This window comes from Oncorhynchus gorbuscha, linkage group LG26 (genome assembly GCF_021184085.1).
Source record: "Oncorhynchus gorbuscha isolate QuinsamMale2020 ecotype Even-year linkage group LG26, OgorEven_v1.0, whole genome shotgun sequence".
NCBI classification, from domain to species: Eukaryota; Metazoa; Chordata; class Actinopteri; order Salmoniformes; family Salmonidae; genus Oncorhynchus; species Oncorhynchus gorbuscha.
The window spans coordinates 42,632,477-42,654,988 of NC_060198.1; the positions used below are offsets into that span (position 1 = coordinate 42,632,477).

Here is a 22,512-nt window from a genome sequence, read left to right on the forward strand (position 1 = left end):
TTGATATGAAGAGATTGGCTGTGTCTGTTAAATTGACTCAAATGCATTAATTAATTTATTTTGGGAATAAATTGAAATGTTGCGAAACCATTCCTCTCTGTGATGTTGTCTTCATTGTGATTCAGGTAGCATTTCAGCTCTATTCAATGTAGCTAGTATCCCATATGCAAGCTAACTGTAGAAGCACTAGTAGGTTTCCTATCTATGACACATTCCTTCACTTAATACTAAAAGAGCCAGACTGGAAGACATTCAACATTTCTTTTCACAACTGAATTTATTTATCTGAAAAGAAAATGTACGAAGAAACACAATGAAAGAAATCAAAACCTTGCACGAAAAATGTTTGATTTAGTTCCCACAGTACTGCAGTCCTTCCCCAATCACATCAAAGATATGCAAATGAGACATATCAAGTACCCCTCAAACATCCGCATTTGCCTTGGACAAGGTCATTTTGCCTAGCCGATACCATAACATTCAGCATTCTGCCCTACAACACCAATCAGAAATCACCTAGCCACAGAGCTCTCCTCAGACCTCCAGGACGGGTACGTGACTGGAGAAGCAGCACAGTAGAGGTGTCACGTTCTGACCTTAGTTCTTATTTTATGTCTTTGTATTAGTTTGGTCAGGGTGTGAGTTGGGGTGGGTAGTCTATGTTCTTTTTTCTATGTTGTATTTCTGTGTTTGGCCTGGTATGGTTCTCAATCAGAGGCAGCTGTCGATCGTTGTCTCTGATTGAGAATCATACTTAGGTAGACTGTTTTCCCCATTTTGGTTGTGGGTGATTGTTTTCTGTTTAGTGTATGTCACCTTACAGAACTGTTTCGTTTCTTCCATTTCACTTTGTTACTTTGTTTTGTGTGTTCAGTCAATAAATTATGACGAACACTTACCACGCTGCATATTGGTCCGATCCTTCTTACTCTTCCTCAGAAGAAGAAGAGAGGCAGCCATAGGAGAATAGAAAAGGCAGCTTCATGCTATTCCATCTCCTTGGTAACGCCCCAGCCTAAACTAATAACAAACCCATGCATTCCGATGGAATTCAGACTGTTAAAAGGTAAGGCAGTGCCGATAGATGACTCCCTGCATACAGCAAGCATATTAGGCAGGCAGAAACTGGATTTCCTTGACTAATGTAATGGGATAAAATATGAATCATTAATTGAGACGAAGGCAGGGAAATAGGATTGAGTTTGAAGTTCCGGAGGATGAAATTACAGAAGTGCGATATTGGTGAGAGAGACAGAATTAGAGAGAGCTACAATGAACTACAAGACAAAATACAAACCCTCCGACCCAAAAAGGCCTGTGGTGTTGACCTACATGAAATGATAAAATATTCAGACCACAAATTTCAATTAGTTTTCTTAAACTCTTTAACATCAAACTCAGCTTTGGCATCTTCTGCAATATCACCCCATTTTAAAAAAGTAAAGGAAAATTTGACCCTAATTACTATCGTGGGATACGCGTCAACAGCAACCTTGGGGAAATCATCTGCATTATCATTAACAGCAGACTTGTACATTTCCTCAGTGAAAACAATGTATTGAGCAAATGTCAAATTGGCTTTTTACCAAATTACCATACGACAGACCACATATTCACCCTGCACACCCAAATTGACAACCAAACAAACCAAAACAAAAGGCAAAGTCTTCTCATGCTTTGTTGATTTCAAAAAAGCTTCTGACTCAATTTGGCATGAGATCTAATATCCCTAGCGAATTGATGTTGATCATCTGTAGTTGTTTGCTTGATTCACAGCAGGGTCTTGTTAGATTTAACAGAGAAAGCATCAAGGGAATGTTTTCTGATGTTTGTTTTTTTAAATATGTTTTTTTTTTTATCTGACATTTCCTCAGATTGGTGTATGAAAAGTCCTTGTCAATTTATAAGTTCTCCTGCTCCCTCATAATTCATTATCTGTGATTTCATTTTTGATCAGTTTAGTGAGAGATGTGGTCACTTTGGTTTGTCCACTTCAATGAAAGGGTGTTGCGCTGCACTACTCTGTTGCTGTAAAACCATGTTATTATGATGACGACAACATCTGTTGTTCTCTTCAACTTGACCATACATACAAATCCTTCCATTAAAAAAGGAACCTGGGTATTTGTTACTTGGTCAGTATAAAAAAAGAGGTGGTGAGCTTGTAATGCTACAGCTATTCATGGCTTTATTATGTGTGCCTGCGTCGGCCACATAGGCTACAGAAAAGTCGCCATGCATGCATCCAATTTATTTAGTCAGGCAATGTCCACATTATTCTCACATATTTTATAATGTAATAATAATTTGAATACCAATGCATTTGCAAGGTCTAAAAAATGGATTCTTTTTAGTGGTAATGGTCTACTTTATTGACACTTTTTGATAGCTTTTTTTGGGGGGAAGGAGGGTCCTATATTAGGTCCTATAAGTACAATTATATAACATATACAATCGTATAACATTGAGGTCCATGAAAATTACAATTAAGTACTTGAAAAAGTACCTGAAAACCCTTGAATTTGACTTGCAAATGTGTGTATGAACCCTGCTTAAAGGAGGTATAGTCCTAGGTCTATGTTGTTGAATAGGTGGAGTTATGGGCCATGTTGCATATATTACCTCTTATTCCTCTAAGTACAAATGTGGAACTACATTATTATTATTTTTAAACCATTTGAAAATATTTATCCCAATGTCACACATTGGCCCCGTTATGCATAAAAAGAGCCATAGGCACACAACTGTACACACATAGTCGTACTGACGCACACATCCCCACACTATGCACGCACACACTCAGCCATCCCAACAAATCCCACACTCAATGCTCTGACCTGCAAACTTGACATGGAACTTGTTCTCAGGTTTGAGGATCTGGACATACAGGGGGCAGTTTGGGGCAAAGTCTTTCACCGCCCAGGCTCTTAGAATGGTCTGGTGATCCTGAGAGAGAGAGAGAGAGAGAGAGAGGTAGAGAGAGAGAGAGAGACTCAAATCATTAACAGCACCAGTAGCTCCACCACAGTCACAGAATGTATCTCCTCTATGTACAATCCCCCTGGTAAGCCTCTTCAACTAGGGCACGGAGCTTTCAACAGAACTAACAGGCTATAGCCACACCAGAAAGGAAAATTCAACTAGGGCACGGAGCTTTCAACAGAACTAACAGGCTATAGCCACACCAGAAAGGAAAATTCAACTAGGGCACGGAGCTTTCAACAGAACTAACAGGCTATAGCCACACCAGAAAGGAAAATTCAACTAGGGCACGGAGCTTTCAACAGAACTAACAGGCTATAGCCACACCAGAAAGGAAAATTCAACTAGGGCACGGAGCTTTCAACAGAACTAACAGGCTATAGCCACACCAGAAAGGAAAATTCAACTAGGGCACGGAGCTTTCAACAGAACTAACAGGCTATAGCCACACCAGAAAGGAAAATTCAACTAGGGCACGGAGCTTTCAACAGAACTAACAGGCTATAGCCACACCAGAAAGGAAAATTCAACTAGGGCACGGAGCTTTCAACAGAACTAACAGGCTATAGCCACACCAGAAAGGAAAATTCAACTAGGGCACGGAGCTTTCAACAGAACTAACAGGCTATAGCCACACCAGAAAGGAAAATTCAACTAGGGCACGGAGCTTTCAACAGAACTAACAGGCTATAGCCACACCAGAAAGGAAAATTCAACTAGGGCACGGAGCTTTCAACAGAACTAACAGGCTATAGCCACACCAGAAAGGAAAATTCAACTAGGGCACGGAGCTTTCAACAGAACTAACAGGCTATAGCCACACCAGAAAGGAAAATTCAACTAGGGCACGGAGCTTTCAACAGAACTAACAGGCTATAGCCACACCAGAAAGGAAAATTCAACTAGGGCACGGAGCTTTCAACAGAACTAACAGGCTATAGCCACACCAGAAAGGAAAATTCAACTAGGGCACGGAGCTTTCAACAGAACTAACAGGCTATAGCCACACCAGAAAGGAAAATTCAACTAGGGCACGGAGCTTTCAACAGAACTAACAGGCTATAGCCACACCAGAAAGGAAAATTCAACTAGGGCACGGAGCTTTCAACAGAACTAACAGGCTATAGCCACACCAGAAAGGAAATGTCATGTTTGTCATTTATTGTCATGTCTTGTCCCTGTGCTCCCCATGCTATTCGTTTCCCTCTGCTGGTCTTGTTTGGTTCTATCCCTCTCTCTCCCCCTCCCCCTTTCACTCTCTCGCTCTCTCTTCTCTCTGTCGTTCCGTTCCTGCTCCCAGCTGTTCCTATTCCCCTAATCATCAGTTAGTCTTCCCACACCTGTTCCCGATCCTTTCCCCTGATTAGACTCCCTATTTATTCCTTTGTGATCCGTTCCTGTTCCATCGGTTCCTTGTTTTGTATTCCATGCTGTAATTGCGTTTCGCCCTGTCCTGTCGTGTTTTTGCCGTGATTGTGTATCACCCTGTCCTGTCGTGTTTTGTGCCTTCTTCAGACGCTGCGTGTGAGCAGGTGTCTCAGTTGACTACGGCCTGCGCCTACCCGGGCGACCTGCAGTCTGTGGCCGCTTCTCCAGTTGTTTTCCCCTCTACTATCTAGAGGATTTCAGTTATTCGGTTTTGAGCATTAATAAACTCTGTTTCTGTTAAGTCGCGTTTGGGTCCTCCTTCACCTGCATAACAGAAGGAACCGATCAAAGAATGGACCCAGCGACTTCTGACGCTCGTTACACTGCCGTCGAGATCCAAGGAGCCATGCTCGGCAGACACGAGCAGGAATTGTCCGCTGCTCGCCAGGCCGTGGAAAACCTGGCTGCTCAGGTTTCCGACCTCTCTGGACAGTTCCAGAGTCTACGTCTCGTGCCACCTGTTACTTCCTGGCCTGCCGAGCCTCCAGAACCTAGGGTTAATAACCCACCTTGCTACTCCGGGCAGCCCACTGAGTGCCGCTCCTTTCTCACGCAGTGTGAGATTGTGTTCTCTCTCCAACCCAACACATACTCTAGAGAGAGAGCTCGGGTTGCTTACGTCATCTCACTCCTCACTGGCCGGGCTCGAGAATGGGGCACAGCTATCTGGGAGGCAAGGGCTGTTTGCTCTAACGATTTCCAGAACTTTAAAGAGGAGATGATTCGGGTTTTTGACCGTTCAGTTTTTGGTGGGGAGGCTTCTAGGGCCCTGGCTTCCTTATGCCAAGGTGAACGGTCCATAACGGATTATTCCATTGAGTTTCGTACTCTTGCTGCCTCTAGTGAGTGGAACGAGCCGGCGCTGCTCGCTCGTTTTCTGGAGGGACTCCACGCTGTGGTTAAGGATGAGATTCTCTCCCGGGAGGTTCCTTCAGATGTGGACTCTTTGATTGCTCTCGCCATTCGCATAGAACGACGGGTAGATCTTCGTCACCGGGCTCGTGGAAGAGAGCTCGCATCAACGGTGTTTCCCTGCTCCGCATCGCAGCCATCTCCCCCCTCTGGCTTTGAGACTGAGCCCATGCAGCTGGGAGGGATTCGCATCTCGAATAAGGAGAGGGAACGGAGGATCACCAACCGCCTGTGCCTCTATTGTGGAGTTGCTGGACATTTCGTTAATTCATGTCCAGTAAAGCCAGAGCTCATCTGTAAGCGGAGGGCTACAGGTGAGCGCAACTACTCAAGTCTCTCCATCAAAGTCCTGTACTACTTTGTCGGTCCACCTACGCTGGACCGGTTCGGGCGCTACATGTAGTGCCTTGATAGACTCTGGGGCTGAGGGTTGTTTCATGGACGAAGCATGGGTTCGGAAACATGACATTCCTTTCAGAGAGTTAGATAAGCCTACGCCCATGTTCGCCTTAGATGGTAGTCATCTTCCCAGTATCAGATTTGAGACACTACCTTTAACCCTCACAGTATCTGGTAACCACAGTGAGACTATTTCTTTTTTGATTTTCCGTTCACCGTTTACACCTGTTGTTTTGGGTCATCCCTGGCTAGTATGTCATAATCCTTCTATTAATTGGTCTAGTAATTCTATCCTATCCTGGAACGTTTCTTGTCATGTGAAGTGTTTAATGTCTGCCATCCCTCCCGTTTCTTCTGTCCCTACTTCTCAGGAGGAACCTGGCGATTTGACAGGAGTGCCGGAGGAATATCATGATCTGCGCACGGTCTTCAGTCGGTCCCGAGCCAACTCCCTTCCTCCTCACCGGTCGTATGATTGTAGTATTGATCTCCTTCCGGGGACCACTCCTCCTCGAGGTAGACTATACTCTCTGTCGGCTCCCGAACGTAAGGCTCTCGAGGATTATTTGTCTGTGTCTCTTGACGCCGGTACCATAGTGCCTTCTTCCTCTCCGGCCGGGGCGGGGTTCTTTTTTGTTAAGAAGAAGGACGGTACTCTGCGCCCCTGCGTGGATTATCGAGGGCTGAATGACATAACGGTTAAGAATCGTTATCCGCTTCCCCTTATGTCATCAGCCTTCGAGATTCTGCAGGGAGCCAGGTGCTTTACTAAGTTGGACCTTCGTAACGCTTACCATCTCGTGCGCATCAGAGAGGGGGACGAGTGGAAAACGGCGTTTAATACTCCGTTAGGGCATTTTGAGTACCGGGTTCTGCCGTTCGGTCTCGCCAATGCGCCAGCTGTTTTTCAGGCATTAGTTAATGATGTTCTGAGAGACATGCTGAACATTTTCGTTTTTGTCTATCTTGACGATATCCTGATTTTTTCTCCGTCACTCGAGATTCATGTTCAGCACGTTCGACGTGTTCTACAGCGCCTTTTAGAGAATTGTCTCTATGTAAAGGCTGAGAAGTGCTCTTTTTCATGTCTCCTCCGTTACTTTTCTCGGTTCCGTTATTTCCGCTGAAGGCATTCAGATGGATTCCGCTAAGGTCCAAGCTGTCAGTGATTGGCCCGTTCCAAGGTCACGTGTCGAGTTGCAGCGCTTTTTAGGTTTCGCTAATTTCTATCGGCGTTTCATTCGTAATTTCGGTCAAGTTGCTGCCCCTCTCACAGCTCTTACTTCTGTCAAGACGTGTTTTAAGTGGTCCGGTTCCGCCCAGGGAGCTTTTGATCTTCTAAAAGAACGTTTTACGTCCGCTCCTATCCTCGTTACTCCTGACGTCACTAGACAATTCATTGTCGAGGTTGACGCTTCAGAGGTAGGCGTGGGAGCCATTCTATCCCAGCGCTTCCAGTCTGACGATAAGGTTCATCCTTGCGCTTATTTTTCTCATCGCCTGTCGCCATCTGAGCGCAACTATGATGTGGGTAACCGTGAACTGCTCGCCATCCGCTTAGCCCTAGGCGAATGGCGACAGTGGTTGGAGGGGGCGACCGTTCCTTTTTGTCGTTTGGACAGACCATAAGAACCTTGAGTACATCCGTTCTGCCAAACGACTTAATGCCCGTCAAGCTCGTTGGGCGTTGTTTTTCGCTCGTTTCGAGTTTGTGATTTCTTACCGTCCGGGTAGCAAGAACACCAAGCCTGATGCCTTATCCCGTCTGTTTAGTTCTTCTGTGGCTTCTACTGATCCCGAGGGGATTCTTCCTTATGGGCGTGTTGTCGGGTTAACAGTCTGGGGAATTGAAAGACAGGTTAAGCAAGCACTCACGCACACTGCGTCGCCGCGCGCTTGTCCTAGTAACCTCCTTTTCGTTCCTGTTTCCACTCGTCTGGCTGTTCTTCAGTGGGCTCACTCTGCCAAGTTAGCGGGTCATCCCGGTGTTCGAGGCACTCTTGCGTCTATTCGCCAGCGCTTTTGGTGGCCGACTCAGGAGCGTGACACGCGCCGTTTCGTGGCTGCCTGTTCGGACTGCGCGCAGACTAAGTCGGGTAACTCTCCTCCTGCCGGTCGTCTCAGACCGCTCCCATTCCTTCTCGACCATGGTCTCACATTGCCTTAGACTTCATTACCGGTCTGCCTTTGTCTGCGGGGAAGACTGTGATTCTGACGGTTGTCGATAGGTTCTCTAAGGCGGCACATTTCATTCCCCTCGCTAAACTTCCTTCCGCTAAGGAGACGGCACAAATCATTATTGAGAATGTATTCAGAATTCATGGCCTCCCGTTAGACGCCGTTTCAGACAGAGGTCCGCAATTCACGTCACAGTTTTGGAGGGAGTTCTGTCGTTTGATTGGTGCGTCCGTCAGTCTCTCTTCCGGGTTTCATCCCCAGTCTAACGGTCAAGCAGAGAGGGCCAATCAGACGATTGGTCGCATACTACGCAGCCTTTCTTTCAGGAACCCTGCGTCTTGGGCAGAACAGCTCCCCTGGGCAGAATACGCTCACAATTCGCTTCCTTCGTCTGCTACCGGGTTATCTCCGTTTCAGAGTAGTCTGGGTTACCAGCCTCCTCTGTTCTCATCCCAGCTTGCCGAGTCCAGCGTTCCCTCCGCTCAAGCGTTTGTCCAACGTTGTGAGCGCACCTGGAGGAGGGTGAGGTCTGCACTTTGCCGTTACAGGGCACAGACGGTGAGAGCCGCCAATAAACACAGGATTAAGAGTCCAAGGTATTGTTGCGGCCAGAGAGTGTGGCTTTCCACTCGCAACCTTCCTCTTACGACTGCTTCTCGTAAGTTGACTCCGCGGTTCATTGGTCCGTTCCGTGTCTCCCAGGTCGTCAATCCTGTCGCTGTGCGACTGCTTCTTCCGCGACATCTTCGTCGCGTCCATCCTGTCTTCCATGTCTCCTGTGTTAAGCCCTTTCTTCGCACCCCCGTTCGTCTTCCCTCCCCCCCTCCCGTCCTTGTCGAGAGCGCACCTATTTACAAGGTACATAAAATTATGGACATGCGTTCTCGGGGACGGGGTCACCAATACCTAGTGGATTGGGAGGGTTACGGTCCTGAGGAGAGGAGTTGGGTTCCGTCTCGGGACGTGCTGGACCGTTCGCTCATCGATGATTTCCTCCGTTGCCGCCAGGATTCCTCCTCGAGTGCGCCAGGAGGCGCTCGGTGAGTGGGGGGGTACTGTCATGTTTGTCATTTATTGTCATGTCTTGTCCCTGTGCTCCCCATGCTATTCGTTTCCCTCTGCTGGTCTTGTTTGGTTCTATCCCTCTCTCTCCCCCTCCCCCTTTCACTCTCTCGCTCTCTCTTCTCTCTGTCGTTCCGTTCCTGCTCCCAGCTGTTCCTATTCCCCTAATCATCAGTTAGTCTTCCCACACCTGTTCCCGATCCTTTCCCCTGATTAGACTCCCTATTTATTCCTTTGTGATCCGTTCCTGTTCCATCGGTTCCTTGTTTTGTATTCCATGCTGTAATTGCGTTTCGCCCTGTCCTGTCGTGTTTTTTGCCGTGATTGTGTATCACCCTGTCCTGTCGTGTTTTGTGCCTTCTTCAGACGCTGCGTGTGAGCAGGTGTCTCAGTTGACTACGGCCTGCGCCTACCCGAAGCGACCTGCAGTCTGTGGCCGCTTCTCCAGTTGTTTTCCCCTCTACTATCTAGAGGATTTCAGTTATTCGGTTTTGAGCATTAATAAACTCTGTTTCTGTTAAGTCGCGTTTGGGTCCTCCTTCACCTGCATAACAGGAAAATTCAACTAGGGCACGGAGCTTTCAACAGAACTAACAGGCTATAGCCACACCAGAAAGGAAAATTCAACTAGGGCACGGAGCTTTCAACAGAACTAACAGGCTATAGCCACACCAGAAAGGAAAATTCAACTAGGGCACGGAGCTTTCAACAGAACTAACAGGCTATAGCCACACCAGAAAGGAAAATTCAACTAGGGCACGGAGCTTTCAACAGAACTAACAGGCTATAGCCACACCAGAAAGGAAAATTCAACTAGGGCACGGAGCTTTCAACAGAACTAACAGGCTATAGCCACACCAGAAAGGAAAATTCAACTAGGGCACGGAGCTTTCAACAGAACTAACAGGCTATAGCCACACCAGAAAGGAAAATTCAACTAGGGCACGGAGCTTTCAACAGAACTAACAGGCTATAGCCACACCAGAAAGGAAAATTCAACTAGGGCACGGAGCTTTCAACAGAACTAACAGGCTATAGCCACACCAGAAAGGAAAATTCAACTAGGGCACGGAGCTTTCAACAGAACTAACAGGCTATAGCCACACCAGAAAGGAAAATTCAACTAGGGCACGGAGCTTTCAACAGAACTAACAGGCTATAGCCACACCAGAAAGGAAAATTCAACTAGGGCACGGAGCTTTCAACAGAACTAACAGGCTATAGCCACACCAGAAAGGAAAATTCAACTAGGGCACGGAGCTTTCAACAGAACTAACAGGCTATAGCCACACCAGAAAGGAAAATTCAACTAGGGCACGGAGCTTTCAACAGAACTAACAGGCTATAGCCACACCAGAAAGGAAAATTCAACTAGGGCACGGAGCTTTCAACAGAACTAACAGGCTATAGCCACACCAGAAAGGAAAATTCAACTAGGGCACGGAGCTTTCAACAGAACTAACAGGCTATAGCCACACCAGAAAGGAAAATTCAACTAGGGCACGGAGCTTTCAACAGAACTAACAGGCTATAGCCACACCAGAAAGGAAAATTCAACTAGGGCACGGAGCTTTCAACAGAACTAACAGGCTATAGCCACACCAGAAAGGAAAATTCAACTAGGGCACGGAGCTTTCAACAGAACTAACAGGCTATAGCCACACCAGAAAGGAAAATTCAACTAGGGCACGGAGCTTTCAACAGAACTAACAGGCTATAGCCACACCAGAAAGGAAAATTCAACTAGGGCACGGAGCTTTCAACAGAACTAACAGGCTATAGCCACACCAGAAAGGAAAATTCAACTAGGGCACGGAGCTTTCAACAGAACTAACAGGCTATAGCCACACCAGAAAGGAAAATTCAACTAGGGCACGGAGCTTTCAACAGAACTAACAGGCTATAGCCACACCAGAAAGGAAAATTCAACTAGGGCACGGAGCTTTCAACAGAACTAACAGGCTATAGCCACACCAGAAAGGAAAATTCAACTAGGGCACGGAGCTTTCAACAGAACTAACAGGCTATAGCCACACCAGAAAGGAAAATTCAACTAGGGCACGGAACTAACAGCTTTCAACAGAACTAACAGGCTATAGCCACACCAGAAAGGAAAATTCAACTAGGGCACGGAGCTTTCAACAGAACTAACAGGCTATAGCCACACCAGAAAGGAAAATTCAACTAGGGCACGGAGCTTTCAACAGAACTAACAGGCTATAGCCACACCAGAAAGGAAAATTCAACTAGGGCACGGAGCTTTCAACAGAACTAACAGGCTATAGCCACACCAGAAAGGAAAATTCAACTAGGGCACGGAGCTTTCAACAGAACTAACAGGCTATAGCCACACCAGAAAGGAAAATTCAACTAGGGCACGGAGCTTTCAACAGAACTAACAGGCTATAGCCACACCAGAAAGGAAAATTCAACTAGGGCACGGAGCTTTCAACAGAACTAACAGGCTATAGCCACACCAGAAAGGAAAATTCAACTAGGGCACGGAGCTTTCAACAGAACTAACAGGCTATAGCCACACCAGAAAGGAAAATTCAACTAGGGCACGGAGCTTTCAACAGAACTAACAGGCTATAGCCACACCAGAAAGGAAAATTCAACTAGGGCACGGAGCTTTCAACAGAACTAACAGGCTATAGCCACACCAGAAAGGAAAATTCAACTAGGGCACGGAGCTTTCAACAGAACTAACAGGCTATAGCCACACCAGAAAGGAAAATTCAACTAGGGCACGGAGCTTTCAACAGAACTAACAGGCTATAGCCACACCAGAAAGGAAAATTCAACTAGGGCACGGAGCTTTCAACAGAACTAACAGGCTATAGCCACACCAGAAAGGAAAATTCAACTAGGGCACGGAGCTTTCAACAGAACTAACAGGCTATAGCCACACCAGAAAGGAAAATTCAACTAGGGCACGGAGCTTTCAACAGAACTAACAGGCTATAGCCACACCAGAAAGGAAAATTCAACTAGGGCACGGAGCTTTCAACAGAACTAACAGGCTATAGCCACACCAGAAAGGAAAATTCAACTAGGGCACGGAGCTTTCAACAGAACTAACAGGCTATAGCCACACCAGAAAGGAAAATTCAACTAGGGCACGGAGCTTTCAACAGAACTAACAGGCTATAGCCACACCAGAAAGGAAAATTCAACTAGGGCACGGAGCTTTCAACAGAACTAACAGGCTATAGCCACACCAGAAAGGAAAATTCAACTAGGGCACGGAGCTTTCAACAGAACTAACAGGCTATAGCCACACCAGAAAGGAAAATTCAACTAGGGCACGGAGCTTTCAACAGAACTAACAGGCTATAGCCACACCAGAAAGGAAAATTCAACTAGGGCACGGAGCTTTCAACAGAACTAACAGGCTATAGCCACACCAGAAAGGAAAATTCAACTAGGGCACGGAGCTTTCAACAGAACTAACAGGCTATAGCCACACCAGAAAGGAAAATTCAACTAGGGCACGGAGCTTTCAACAGAACTAACAGGCTATAGCCACACCAGAAAGGAAAATTCAACTAGGGCACGGAGCTTTCAACAGAACTAACAGGCTATAGCCACACCAGAAAGGAAAATTCAACTAGGGCACAGAACTAACAGAGCTTTCAACAGAACTAACAGGCTATAGCCACACCAGAAAGGAAAATTCAACTAGGGCACGGAGCTTTCAACAGAACTAACAGGCTATAGCCACACCAGAAAGGAAAATTCAACTAGGGCACGGAGCTTTCAACAGAACTAACAGGCTATAGCCACACCAGAAAGGAAAATTCAACTAGGGCACGGAGCTTTCAACAGAACTAACAGGCTATAGCCACACCAGAAAGGAAAATTCAACTAGGGCACGGAGCTTTCAACAGAACTAACAGGCTATAGCCACACCAGAAAGGAAAATTCAACTAGGGCAACAGAACTAACAGGCTATAGCCAGCTTCAACTCAACAGAACTAACAGGCTATAGCCACACCAGAAAGGAAAATTCAACTAGGGCACGGAGCTTTCAACAGAACTAACAGGCTATAGCCACACCAGAAAGGAAAATTCAACTAGGGCACGGAGCTTTCAACAGAACTAACAGGCTATAGCCACACCAGAAAGGAAAATTCAACTAGGGCACGGAGCTTTCAACAGAACTAACAGGCTATAGCCACACCAGAAAGGAAAATTCAACTAGGGCACGGAGCTTTCAACAGAACTAACAGGCTATAGCCACACCAGAAAGGAAAATTCAACTAGGGCACGGAGCTTTCAACAGAACTAACAGGCTATAGCCACACCAGAAAGGAAAATTCAACTAGGGCACGGAGCTTTCAACAGAACTAACAGGCTATAGCCACACCAGAAAGGAAAATTCAACTAGGGCACGGAGCTTTCAACAGAACTAACAGGCTATAGCCACACCAGAAAGGAAAATTCAACTAGGGCACGGAGCTTTCAACAGAACTAACAGGCTATAGCCACACCAGAAAGGAAAATTCAACTAGGGCACGGAGCTTTCAACAGAACTAACAGGCTATAGCCACACCAGAAAGGAAAATTCAACTAGGGCACGGAGAACTTATAGCCACACCAGAAAGGAAAATTCAGAACTTTCAACAGGCTATAGCCACACCAGAAAGGAAAATTCAACTAGGGCACGGAGCTTTCAACAGAACTAACAGGCTATAGCCACACCAGAAAGGAAAATTCAACTAGGGCACGGAGCTTTCAACAGAACTAACAGGCTATAGCCACACCAGAAAGGAAAATTCAACTAGGGCACGGAGCTTTCAACAGAACTAACAGGCTATAGCCACACCAGAAAGGAAAATTCAACTAGGGCACGGAGCTTTCAACAGAACTAACAGGCTATAGCCACACCAGAAAGGAAAATTCAACTAGGGCACGGAGCTTTCAACAGAACTAACAGGCTATAGCCACACCAGAAAGGAAAATTCAACTAGGGCACGGAGCTTTCAACAGAACTAACAGGCTATAGCCACACCAGAAAGGAAAATTCAACTAGGGCACGGAGCTTTCAACAGAACTAACAGGCTATAGCCACACCAGAAAGGAAAATTCAACTAGGGCACGGAGCTTTCAACAGAACTAACAGGCTATAGCCACACCAGAAAGGAAAATTCAACTAGGGCACGGAGCTTTCAACAGAACTAACAGGCTATAGCCACACCAGAAAGGAAAATTCAACTAGGGCACGGAGCTTTCAACAGAACTAACAGGCTATAGCCACACCAGAAAGGAAAATTCAACTAGGGCACGGAGCTTTCAACAGAACTAACAGGCTATAGCCACACCAGAAAGGAAAATTCAACTAGGGCACGGAGCTTTCAACAGAACTAACAGGCTATAGCCACACCAGAAAGGAAAATTCAACTAGGGCACGGAGCTTTCAACAGAACTAACAGGCTATAGCCACACCAGAAAGGAAAATTCAACTAGGGCACGGAGCTTTCAACAGAACTAACAGGCTATAGCCACACCAGAAAGGAAAATTCAACTAGGCTTTCAAAATAATAATATAATATATGCGGACGCTTTTATCAAAGCGACTACAGTCATGTGTGCATACATTCTACGTATGGGTGGTCCAGAACCCACTACCCTGGAAAATGCTCTAAACTGAGCTACACAGGACCACGCTTTCAACAGAACTAACAGGCTATAGCCACACCAGAAAGGAAAATTCAACAACTAGGGCTTTCAACAGAACTAACAGGCTATAGCCACACCAGAAAGGAAAATTCAACTAGAACTTTCAACAGAACTAACAGGCTATAGCACACCAGAAAGGAAAATTCAACTAGGGCACGGAGCTTTCAACAGAACTAACAGGCTATAGCCACACCAGAAAGGAAAATTCAACTAGGGCACGGAGCTTTCAACAGAACTAACAGGCTATAGCCACACCAGAAAGGAAAATTCAACTAGGGCACGGAGCTTTCAACAGAACTAACAGGCTATAGCCACACCAGAAAGGAAAATTCAACTAGGGCACGGAGCTTTCAACAGAACTAACAGGCTATAGCCACACCAGAAAGGAAAATTCAACTAGGGCACGGAGCTTTCAACAGAACTAACAGGCTATAGCCACACCAGAAAGGAAAATTCCCGTAATTATGTTACAGGTGTGAAATAGTCTGTTAAGAACGGCAACGCAGAGAGGAAAATAAGAGCCAGGGTAAAATAAGAAGATAAATAATAGTTGTGAAATAGTTCTTAGGTTGATCATTTACATTTTGGTAAAAATATAGTAGAGGTAGAGAGAGAAAGCTGTGAAGGAGAGAAAGAAGAGCGGAGGACAGGAAAAGAAGGAGGGTGGCCTTGTGGAGATTAAAAGTATTAAAAGGAGATTGAGGAACGTACAGCAGCGAAGCGGTCCACCTCGAATCGGTTACTGAGGATAAAACAGGCCTCAGCATCATCCATCCTACAGCCAGTTAGTAGAGCAGCGGGAGGGGTCGGGCCAAGACAGGACACAGGTCAGATAGAGGCAGGAGGAGGAGAGAGGAACAGGAGATGAAAGGATGAGAGGAGAGAGAGAGGGGGTGGATGTTGTTGTTGTCATGTTTTTGAGAGAGAACAAAGGAGGAACAGGACAATACATTTGTTCTTCTAACACACACGACTTCACAGAGAGTTACTACCCGGGCAGCAGAAGACAAGGAGAAAATACAATCATTTTATTTGCTGTCTTTATTTAACAGAGCCAGTGTCTAACATTGCCTATGATATATTCCCCTGTAGCATGTCTTGTTTTGGGGCCCCTGGAGGGGCGGCAGGTAGCCTAGTGGTTAGAGCTTTGGGCCAGTAACTGAAGTAACTGAAGGATGCAGGGGACTCACTTGGCCCTCATGAGGTCTTGGTCCTTGAGGGCGGAGCCCTGCAGGTAGATGACCCTCTGTGCCCACAGGGGCACGTGGAGGACCCTCCGTACCTGTACATCCATCTCTGCTGGGCACAGGATCACCACGTAGTAGTCCTATAGATGGACACACGCCCACACTGGGGTTAATGGGAGGGCAGAGAGGGTCTCACACAAATATTCCCTCACCCAGCTGCTCCTGAAAATAAAACATGTTGTTTGATCTATGCTAATGCTGATTGAATCCCCTGTTTTAACCTCAGCTGCTTCAGCTCCTGGAGAGGATTACAGAGATGTACACACACGCACACACACATGAATACACGCACACACACGTTAGTGACACCGTATCTCATCTTCCTAATGGAAAAATGTGTAGAATTGCAGGAAATTAACTCTAAAACATTGCATTTTTCTCTGTTGTCAAGGGGGAAGGGTAGCTAAAGGGGGAACCAACATTTTCCTTACGGCTCACATAAGGCTAGGGTCGGCTCTGATTGCATGACTGCATGTGTGGATATAGATGTGGGTACGCAGACCAGCGAGTCACTGAGGCCCCTCAGATCAGATTTTTTTGTGGCCCCCACCCCCATCAAAGTTGCCCATTCCTTCCCTAGTTAAGGTTTTATGGAGAGACCTGCAGTCTGGGGTGAGCGAAGAACTCGTTGAGGAAGTCCATGAGGAGGTCTATCTTGAGGCAGCTGACACACAGCACCACGTGCTTCTCCGTCTGTGCCCGGTATCGGCTGTAGTTCCCCCCAGACTTCTGGCGCTCCATCCACAGGAAGGCCAGCTGCTCAAACTACAGATGGCAAGAATTATATTAGTGTAATCAGTGATGGACAGACAGTACGTGGGTTGAGGTAGTGAAAGACAGTAGCTGGGTTGGGGTAGTGATAGATAGATAGTAGGTGGGTTGAGGTAGTGATAGATAGACAGTAGGTGGTTTGAGGTAGTGATAGATAGACAGTAGGTGGGTTGAGGTAGTGATAGATAGATAGTAGGTGGGTTGAGGTAGTGATAGTGAAAGACAGTAGGTGGATTGAGGTAGTGATAGTGAAATACAGGAGGGTTGAGGTAGTGATAGATAGATAGATAGATAGATAGATAGATAGATAGATAGATAGATAGATAGATAGATAGATAGATAGATAGATAGATAGATAGATAGATAGATAGATAGATAGATAGATAGATAGATAGTAGGTGGGTTGAGGTACTGATAGATAGATAGTAGGTGGGTTGAGGTACTGATAGTTAGACAGTAGGTGGGTTGAGGAAATGATAGATAGACAGTAGGTGGGTTGAGGTAGTGATAGTGAAAGACAGTAGGTGGGTTGAGGTAGTGATAGATAGATAGTAGGTGGTTTGAGGTAGTGATAGATAGATAGTAGGTGGGTTGAGGTAGTGATAGATAGATAGTAGGTGGGTTGAGGTAGTGATAGATAGATAGTAGGTGGGTTGAGGTACTGATAGATAGATAGTAGGTGGGTTGAGGTAGTGATAGATAGATAGTATGTGGGTTGAGGTACTGATAGATAGACAGTAGGTGGGTTGAGGAAATGATAGATAGACAGTAGGTGGGTTGAGGTAGTGATAGTGAAAGACAGTAGCTGGGTTGAGGTAGTGATAGATAGATAGTAGGTGGGTTGAGGTAGTGATAGATAGACAGTAGGTGGGTTGAGGTAGTGATAGATAGACAGTAGGTGGATTGAGGTAGTGATAGATAGACAGTAGGTGGGTTGAGGTAGTGATAGATAGACAGTAGGTGGGTTGAGGTAGTGATAGATAGACAGTAGGTGGTTTGAGGTAGTGATAGATAGACAGTAGGTGGGTTGAGGTAGTGATAGATAGATAGTAGGTGGGTTGAGGTAGTGATAGTGAAAGACAGTAGGTGGGTTGAGGTAGTGATATATAGACAGTAGGTGGATTGAGGTAGTGATAGTGAAATACAGTAGGTGGGTTGAGGCAGTGATAGATAGACAGTAGGTGGGTTGAGGTAGTGATAGATAGATAGTAGGTGGGTTGAGGTAGTGATAGTGAAAGACAGTAGGTGGGTTGAGGTAGTGATATATAGACAGTAGGTGGGTTGAGGTAGTGATAGTGAAATACAGTAGGTGGGTTGAGGCAGTGATAGATAGACAGTAGGTGGGTTGAGGTAGTGATAGATAGACAGTAGGTGGGTTGAGGTAGTGAAAGACAGTAGGTGTGTTGAGGTAGTGATTGACATACAGTAGGTGGGTTGAGGTAGTGATAGATAGACAGTAGGTGGGTTGAGGTAGTGATAGATAGACAGTAGGTGGGTTGAGGTAGTGATAGTGATAGACAGTAGGTGGGTTGAGGTAGTGATAGTGAAAGACAGTAGGAGGGTTGAGGTAGTGATAGATAGATAGATAGATAGATAGATAGATAGATAGATAGATAGATAGATAGATAGTAGGTGGGTTGAGCTAGTGATAGATAGATAGTAGGTGGGTTGAGGTACTGATAGATAGATAGATAGTAGGTGGGTTGAGGTACTGATAGATAGACAGTAGGTGGGTTGAGGAAATGATAGATAGACAGTAGGTGGGTTGAGGTAGTGATAGTGAAAGACAGTAGGTGGGTTGAGGTAGTGATAGATAGATAGTAGGTGGTTTGAGGTAGTGATAGATAGACAGTAGGTGGGTTGAGGTAGTGATAGATAGATAGATAGTAGGTGGTTTGAGGTAGTGATAGATAGACAGTAGGTGGATTGAGGTAGTGATAGATAGATAGTAGGTGGGTTGAGGTAGTGATAGATAGATAGTAGGTGGGTTGAGGTAGTGATAGATAGACAGTAGGTGGGTTGAGGTAGTGATAGATAGACAGTAGGTGGTTTGAGGTAGTGATAGATAGATAGTAGCTGGGTTGAGGTAGTGATAGATAGACAGTAGGTGGTTTGAGGTAGTGATAGATAGATAGTAGCTGGGTTGAGGTAGTGATAGATAGATAGTAGGTGAGTTGAGGTAGTGATAGATAGATAGTAGGTGGGTTGAGGTACTGATAGATAGACAGTAGGTGGGTTGAGGAAATGATAGATAGACAGTAGGTGGGTTGAGGTACTGATAGATAGACAGTAGGTGGGTTGAGGTAGTGATAGATAGATAGTAGGTGAGTTGAGGTAGTGATAGATAGATAGTAGGTGGGTTGAGGTACTGATAGATAGACAGTAGGTGGGTTGAGGAAATGATAGATAGACAGTAGGTGGGTTGAGGTACTGATAGATAGACAGTAGGTGGGTTGAGGAAATGATAGATAGACAGTAGCTGGGTTGAGGTAGTGATAGATAGATAGTAGGTGAGTTGAGGTAGTGATAGATAGATAGTAGGTGGGTTGAGGTACTGATAGATAGATAGTAGGTGGGTTGAGGTACTGATAGATAGACAGTAGGTGGGTTGAGGAAATGATAGATAGACAGTAGGTGGGTTGAGGTAGTGATAGTGAAAGACAGTAGCTGGGTTGAGGTAGTGATAGATAGATAGTAGGTGGGTTGAGGTAGTGATAGATAGACAGTAGGTGGATTGAGGTAGTGATAGATAGACAGTAGGTGGGTTGAGGTAGTGATAGATAGACAGTAGGTGGTTTGAGGTAGTGATAGATAGACAGTAGGTGGGTTGAGGTAGTGATAGATAGATAGTAGGTGGGTTGAGGTAGTGATAGTGAAAGACAGTAGGTGGGTTGAGGTAGTGATATATAGACAGTAGGTGGATTGAGGTAGTGATAGTGAAAGACAGTAGGTGGGTTGAGGCAGTGATAGATAGACAGTAGGTGGGTTGAGGTAGTGATAGATAGACAGTAGGTGGTTTGAGGTAGTGATAGATAAACAGTAGGTGGGTTGAGGTAGTGATAGATAGATAGTAGGTGGGTTGAGGTAGTGATAGTGAAAGACAGTAGGTGGGTTGAGGTAGTGATATATAGACAGTAGGTGGGTTGAGGTAGTGATAGTGAAATACAGTAGGTGGGTTGAGGCAGTGATAGATAGACAGTAGGTGGGTTGAGGTAGTGATAGATAGACAGTAGGTGGGTTGAGGTAGTGAAAGACAGTAGGTGTGTTGAGGTAGTGATTGACATACAGTAGGTGGGTTGAGGTAGTGATAGATAGACAGTAGATGGGTTGAGGTAGTGATAGTGAAATACAGTAGGTGGGTTGAGGTAGTGATATATAGACAGTAGGTGGATTGAGGTAGTGATAGACATACAGTAGGTGGGTTGAGGTAGTGATAGTGAAAGACAGTAGGTGGGTTGAGGTAGTGATAGATGAAAGACAGTAGGTGGGGGTTGAGGTAGTGATAGATAGACAGTAGGTGGGTTGAGGTAGTGATAGACAGACAGTAGGTGGGTTGAGGTAGTGATAGTGAAAGACAGTAGGTGGGTTGAGGTAGTGATAGATAGATAGTAGGTGGGTTGAGGTAGTGATAGATAGACAGTAGGTGGATTGAGGTAGTGATAGTGAAAGACAGTAGGTGGGTTGAGGCAGTGATAGATAGACAGTAGGTGGGTTGAGGCAGTGATATATAGACAGTAGGTGGATTGAGGTAGTGATAGTGAAAGACAGTAGGTGGGTTGAGGCAGTGATATATAGACAGTAGGTGGGTTGAGGCAGTGATAGATAGACAGTAGGTGGGTTGAGGTAGTGATAGACAGACAGTAGGTGGGTTGAGGTAGTGATAGATAGACAGTAGGTGGGTTGAGGTAGTGATAGACAGACCGCAGGTAGGTTGAGGTAGTGATAGTAACAGACAGTAGGTGGGTTGAGGTAGTGATAGACAGACAGTAGGTGGGTTGAGATAGTGATAGATAGACAGTAGGTGGGTTGAGGTAGTGATAGACAGACCGCAGGTAGGTTGACGTAGTGATAGTAACAGACAGTAGGTGTGTTGAGGTAGTGATAGATAGACAGTAGGTGGGTTGAGGTAGTGATAGATAGACAGTAGGTGGGTTGAGGTAGTGATAGACAGATAGTAGGTGGGTTGAGGTAGTGATAGACAGACAGTAGGTGGGTTGAGGTAGTGATAGATAGATAGTAGGTGGGTTGAGGTAGTGATAGATAGATAGTAGCTGGGTTGAGGTAGTGATAGATAGATAGTAGGTGAGTTGAGGTAGTGATAGATAGATAGTAGGTGGGTTGAGGTACTGATAGATAGACAGTAGGTGGGTTGAGGAAATGATAGATAGACAGTAGGTGGGTTGAGGTACTGATAGATAGACAGTAGGTGGGTTGAGGTAGTGATAGATAGATAGTAGGTGAGTTGAGGTAGTGATAGATAGATAGTAGGTGGGTTGAGGTACTGATAGATAGACAGTAGGTGGGTTGAGGAAATGATAGATAGACAGTAGGTGGGTTGAGGTACTGATAGATAGACAGTAGGTGGGTTGAGGAAATGATAGATAGACAGTAGGTGGGTTGAGGTAGTGATAGTGAAAGACAGTAGCTGGGTTGAGGTAGTGATAGATAGTAGGTGGGTTGAGGTAGTGATAGATAGACAGTAGGTGGATTGAGGTAGTGATAGATAGACAGTAGGTGGGTTGAGGTAGTGATAGATAGACAGTAGGTGGTTTGAGGTAGTGATAGATAGACAGTAGGTGGGTTGAGGTAGTGATAGATAGATAGTAGGTGGGTTGAGGTAGTGATAGTGAAAGACAGTAGGTGGGTTGAGGTAGTGATATATAGACAGTAGGTGGATTGAGGTAGTGATAGTGAAATACAGTAGGTGGGTTGAGGCAGTGATAGATAGACAGTAGGTGGGTTGAGGTAGTGATAGATAGACAGTAGGTGGTTTGAGGTAGTGATAGATAAACAGTAGGTGGGTTGAGGTAGTGATAGATAGATAGTAGGTGGGTTGAGGTAGTGATAGTGAAAGACAGTAGGTGGGTTGAGGTAGTGATAGTGAAAGACAGTAGGTGGGTTGAGGTAGTGATAGTGAAATACAGTAGGTGGGTTGAGGCAGTGATAGATAGACAGTAGGTGGGTTGAGGTAGTGATAGATAGACAGTAGGTGGGTTGAGGTAGTGAAAGACAGTAGGTGTGTTGAGGTAGTGATTGACATACAGTAGGTGGGTTGAGGTAGTGATAGATAGACAGTAGATGGGTTGAGGTAGTGATAGTGAAATACAGTAGGTGGGTTGAGGTAGTGATATATAGACAGTAGGTGGATTGAGGTAGTGATAGACATACAGTAGGTGGGTTGAGGTAGTGATAGTGAAAGACAGTAGGTGGGTTGAGGTAGTGATAGTGAAAGACAGTAGGTGGGTTGAGGTAGTGATATATAGACAGTAGGTGGGTTGAGGTAGTGATAGACAGACAGTAGGTGGGTTGAGGTAGTGATAGTGAAAGACAGTAGGTGGGTTGAGGTAGTGATAGTGAAAGACAGTAGGTGGGTTGAGGTAGTGATATATAGACAGTAGGTGGATTGAGGTAGTGATAGTGAAAGACAGTAGGTGGGTTGAGGCAGTGATAGATAGACAGTAGGTGGGTTGAGGCAGTGATATATAGACAGTAGGTGGATTGAGGTAGTGATAGTGAAAGACAGTAGGTGGGTTGAGGCAGTGATATATAGACAGTAGGTGGGTTGAGGTAGTGATAGACAGACAGTAGGTAGGTTGAGGTAGTGATAGACAGACAGTAGGTGGGTTGAGGT

General features: G+C 45.5%; 1 protein-coding gene across 4 annotated transcripts in view; it reads right to left on the reverse strand.

Moving 5' to 3' along the window:
* Positions 1-22,512, reverse strand: part of LOC124016080 (potassium channel subfamily T member 2-like) — a 110,430-nt gene that overhangs the window by 28,267 nt on the left and 59,651 nt on the right. For all 4 annotated transcript variants that reach the window (XM_046331603.1, XM_046331605.1, XM_046331602.1 and 1 more), the window contains 4 exons: positions 16,491-16,655; positions 15,834-15,970; positions 15,355-15,418; positions 2,838-2,946 (listed from right to left, as the gene is read on the reverse strand). In XM_046331603.1, the coding sequence (XP_046187559.1) occupies positions 2,838-2,946; positions 15,355-15,418; positions 15,834-15,970; positions 16,491-16,655 (475 nt within the window). The remainder of the gene's footprint in view (positions 1-2,837; positions 2,947-15,354; positions 15,419-15,833; positions 15,971-16,490; positions 16,656-22,512) is intronic.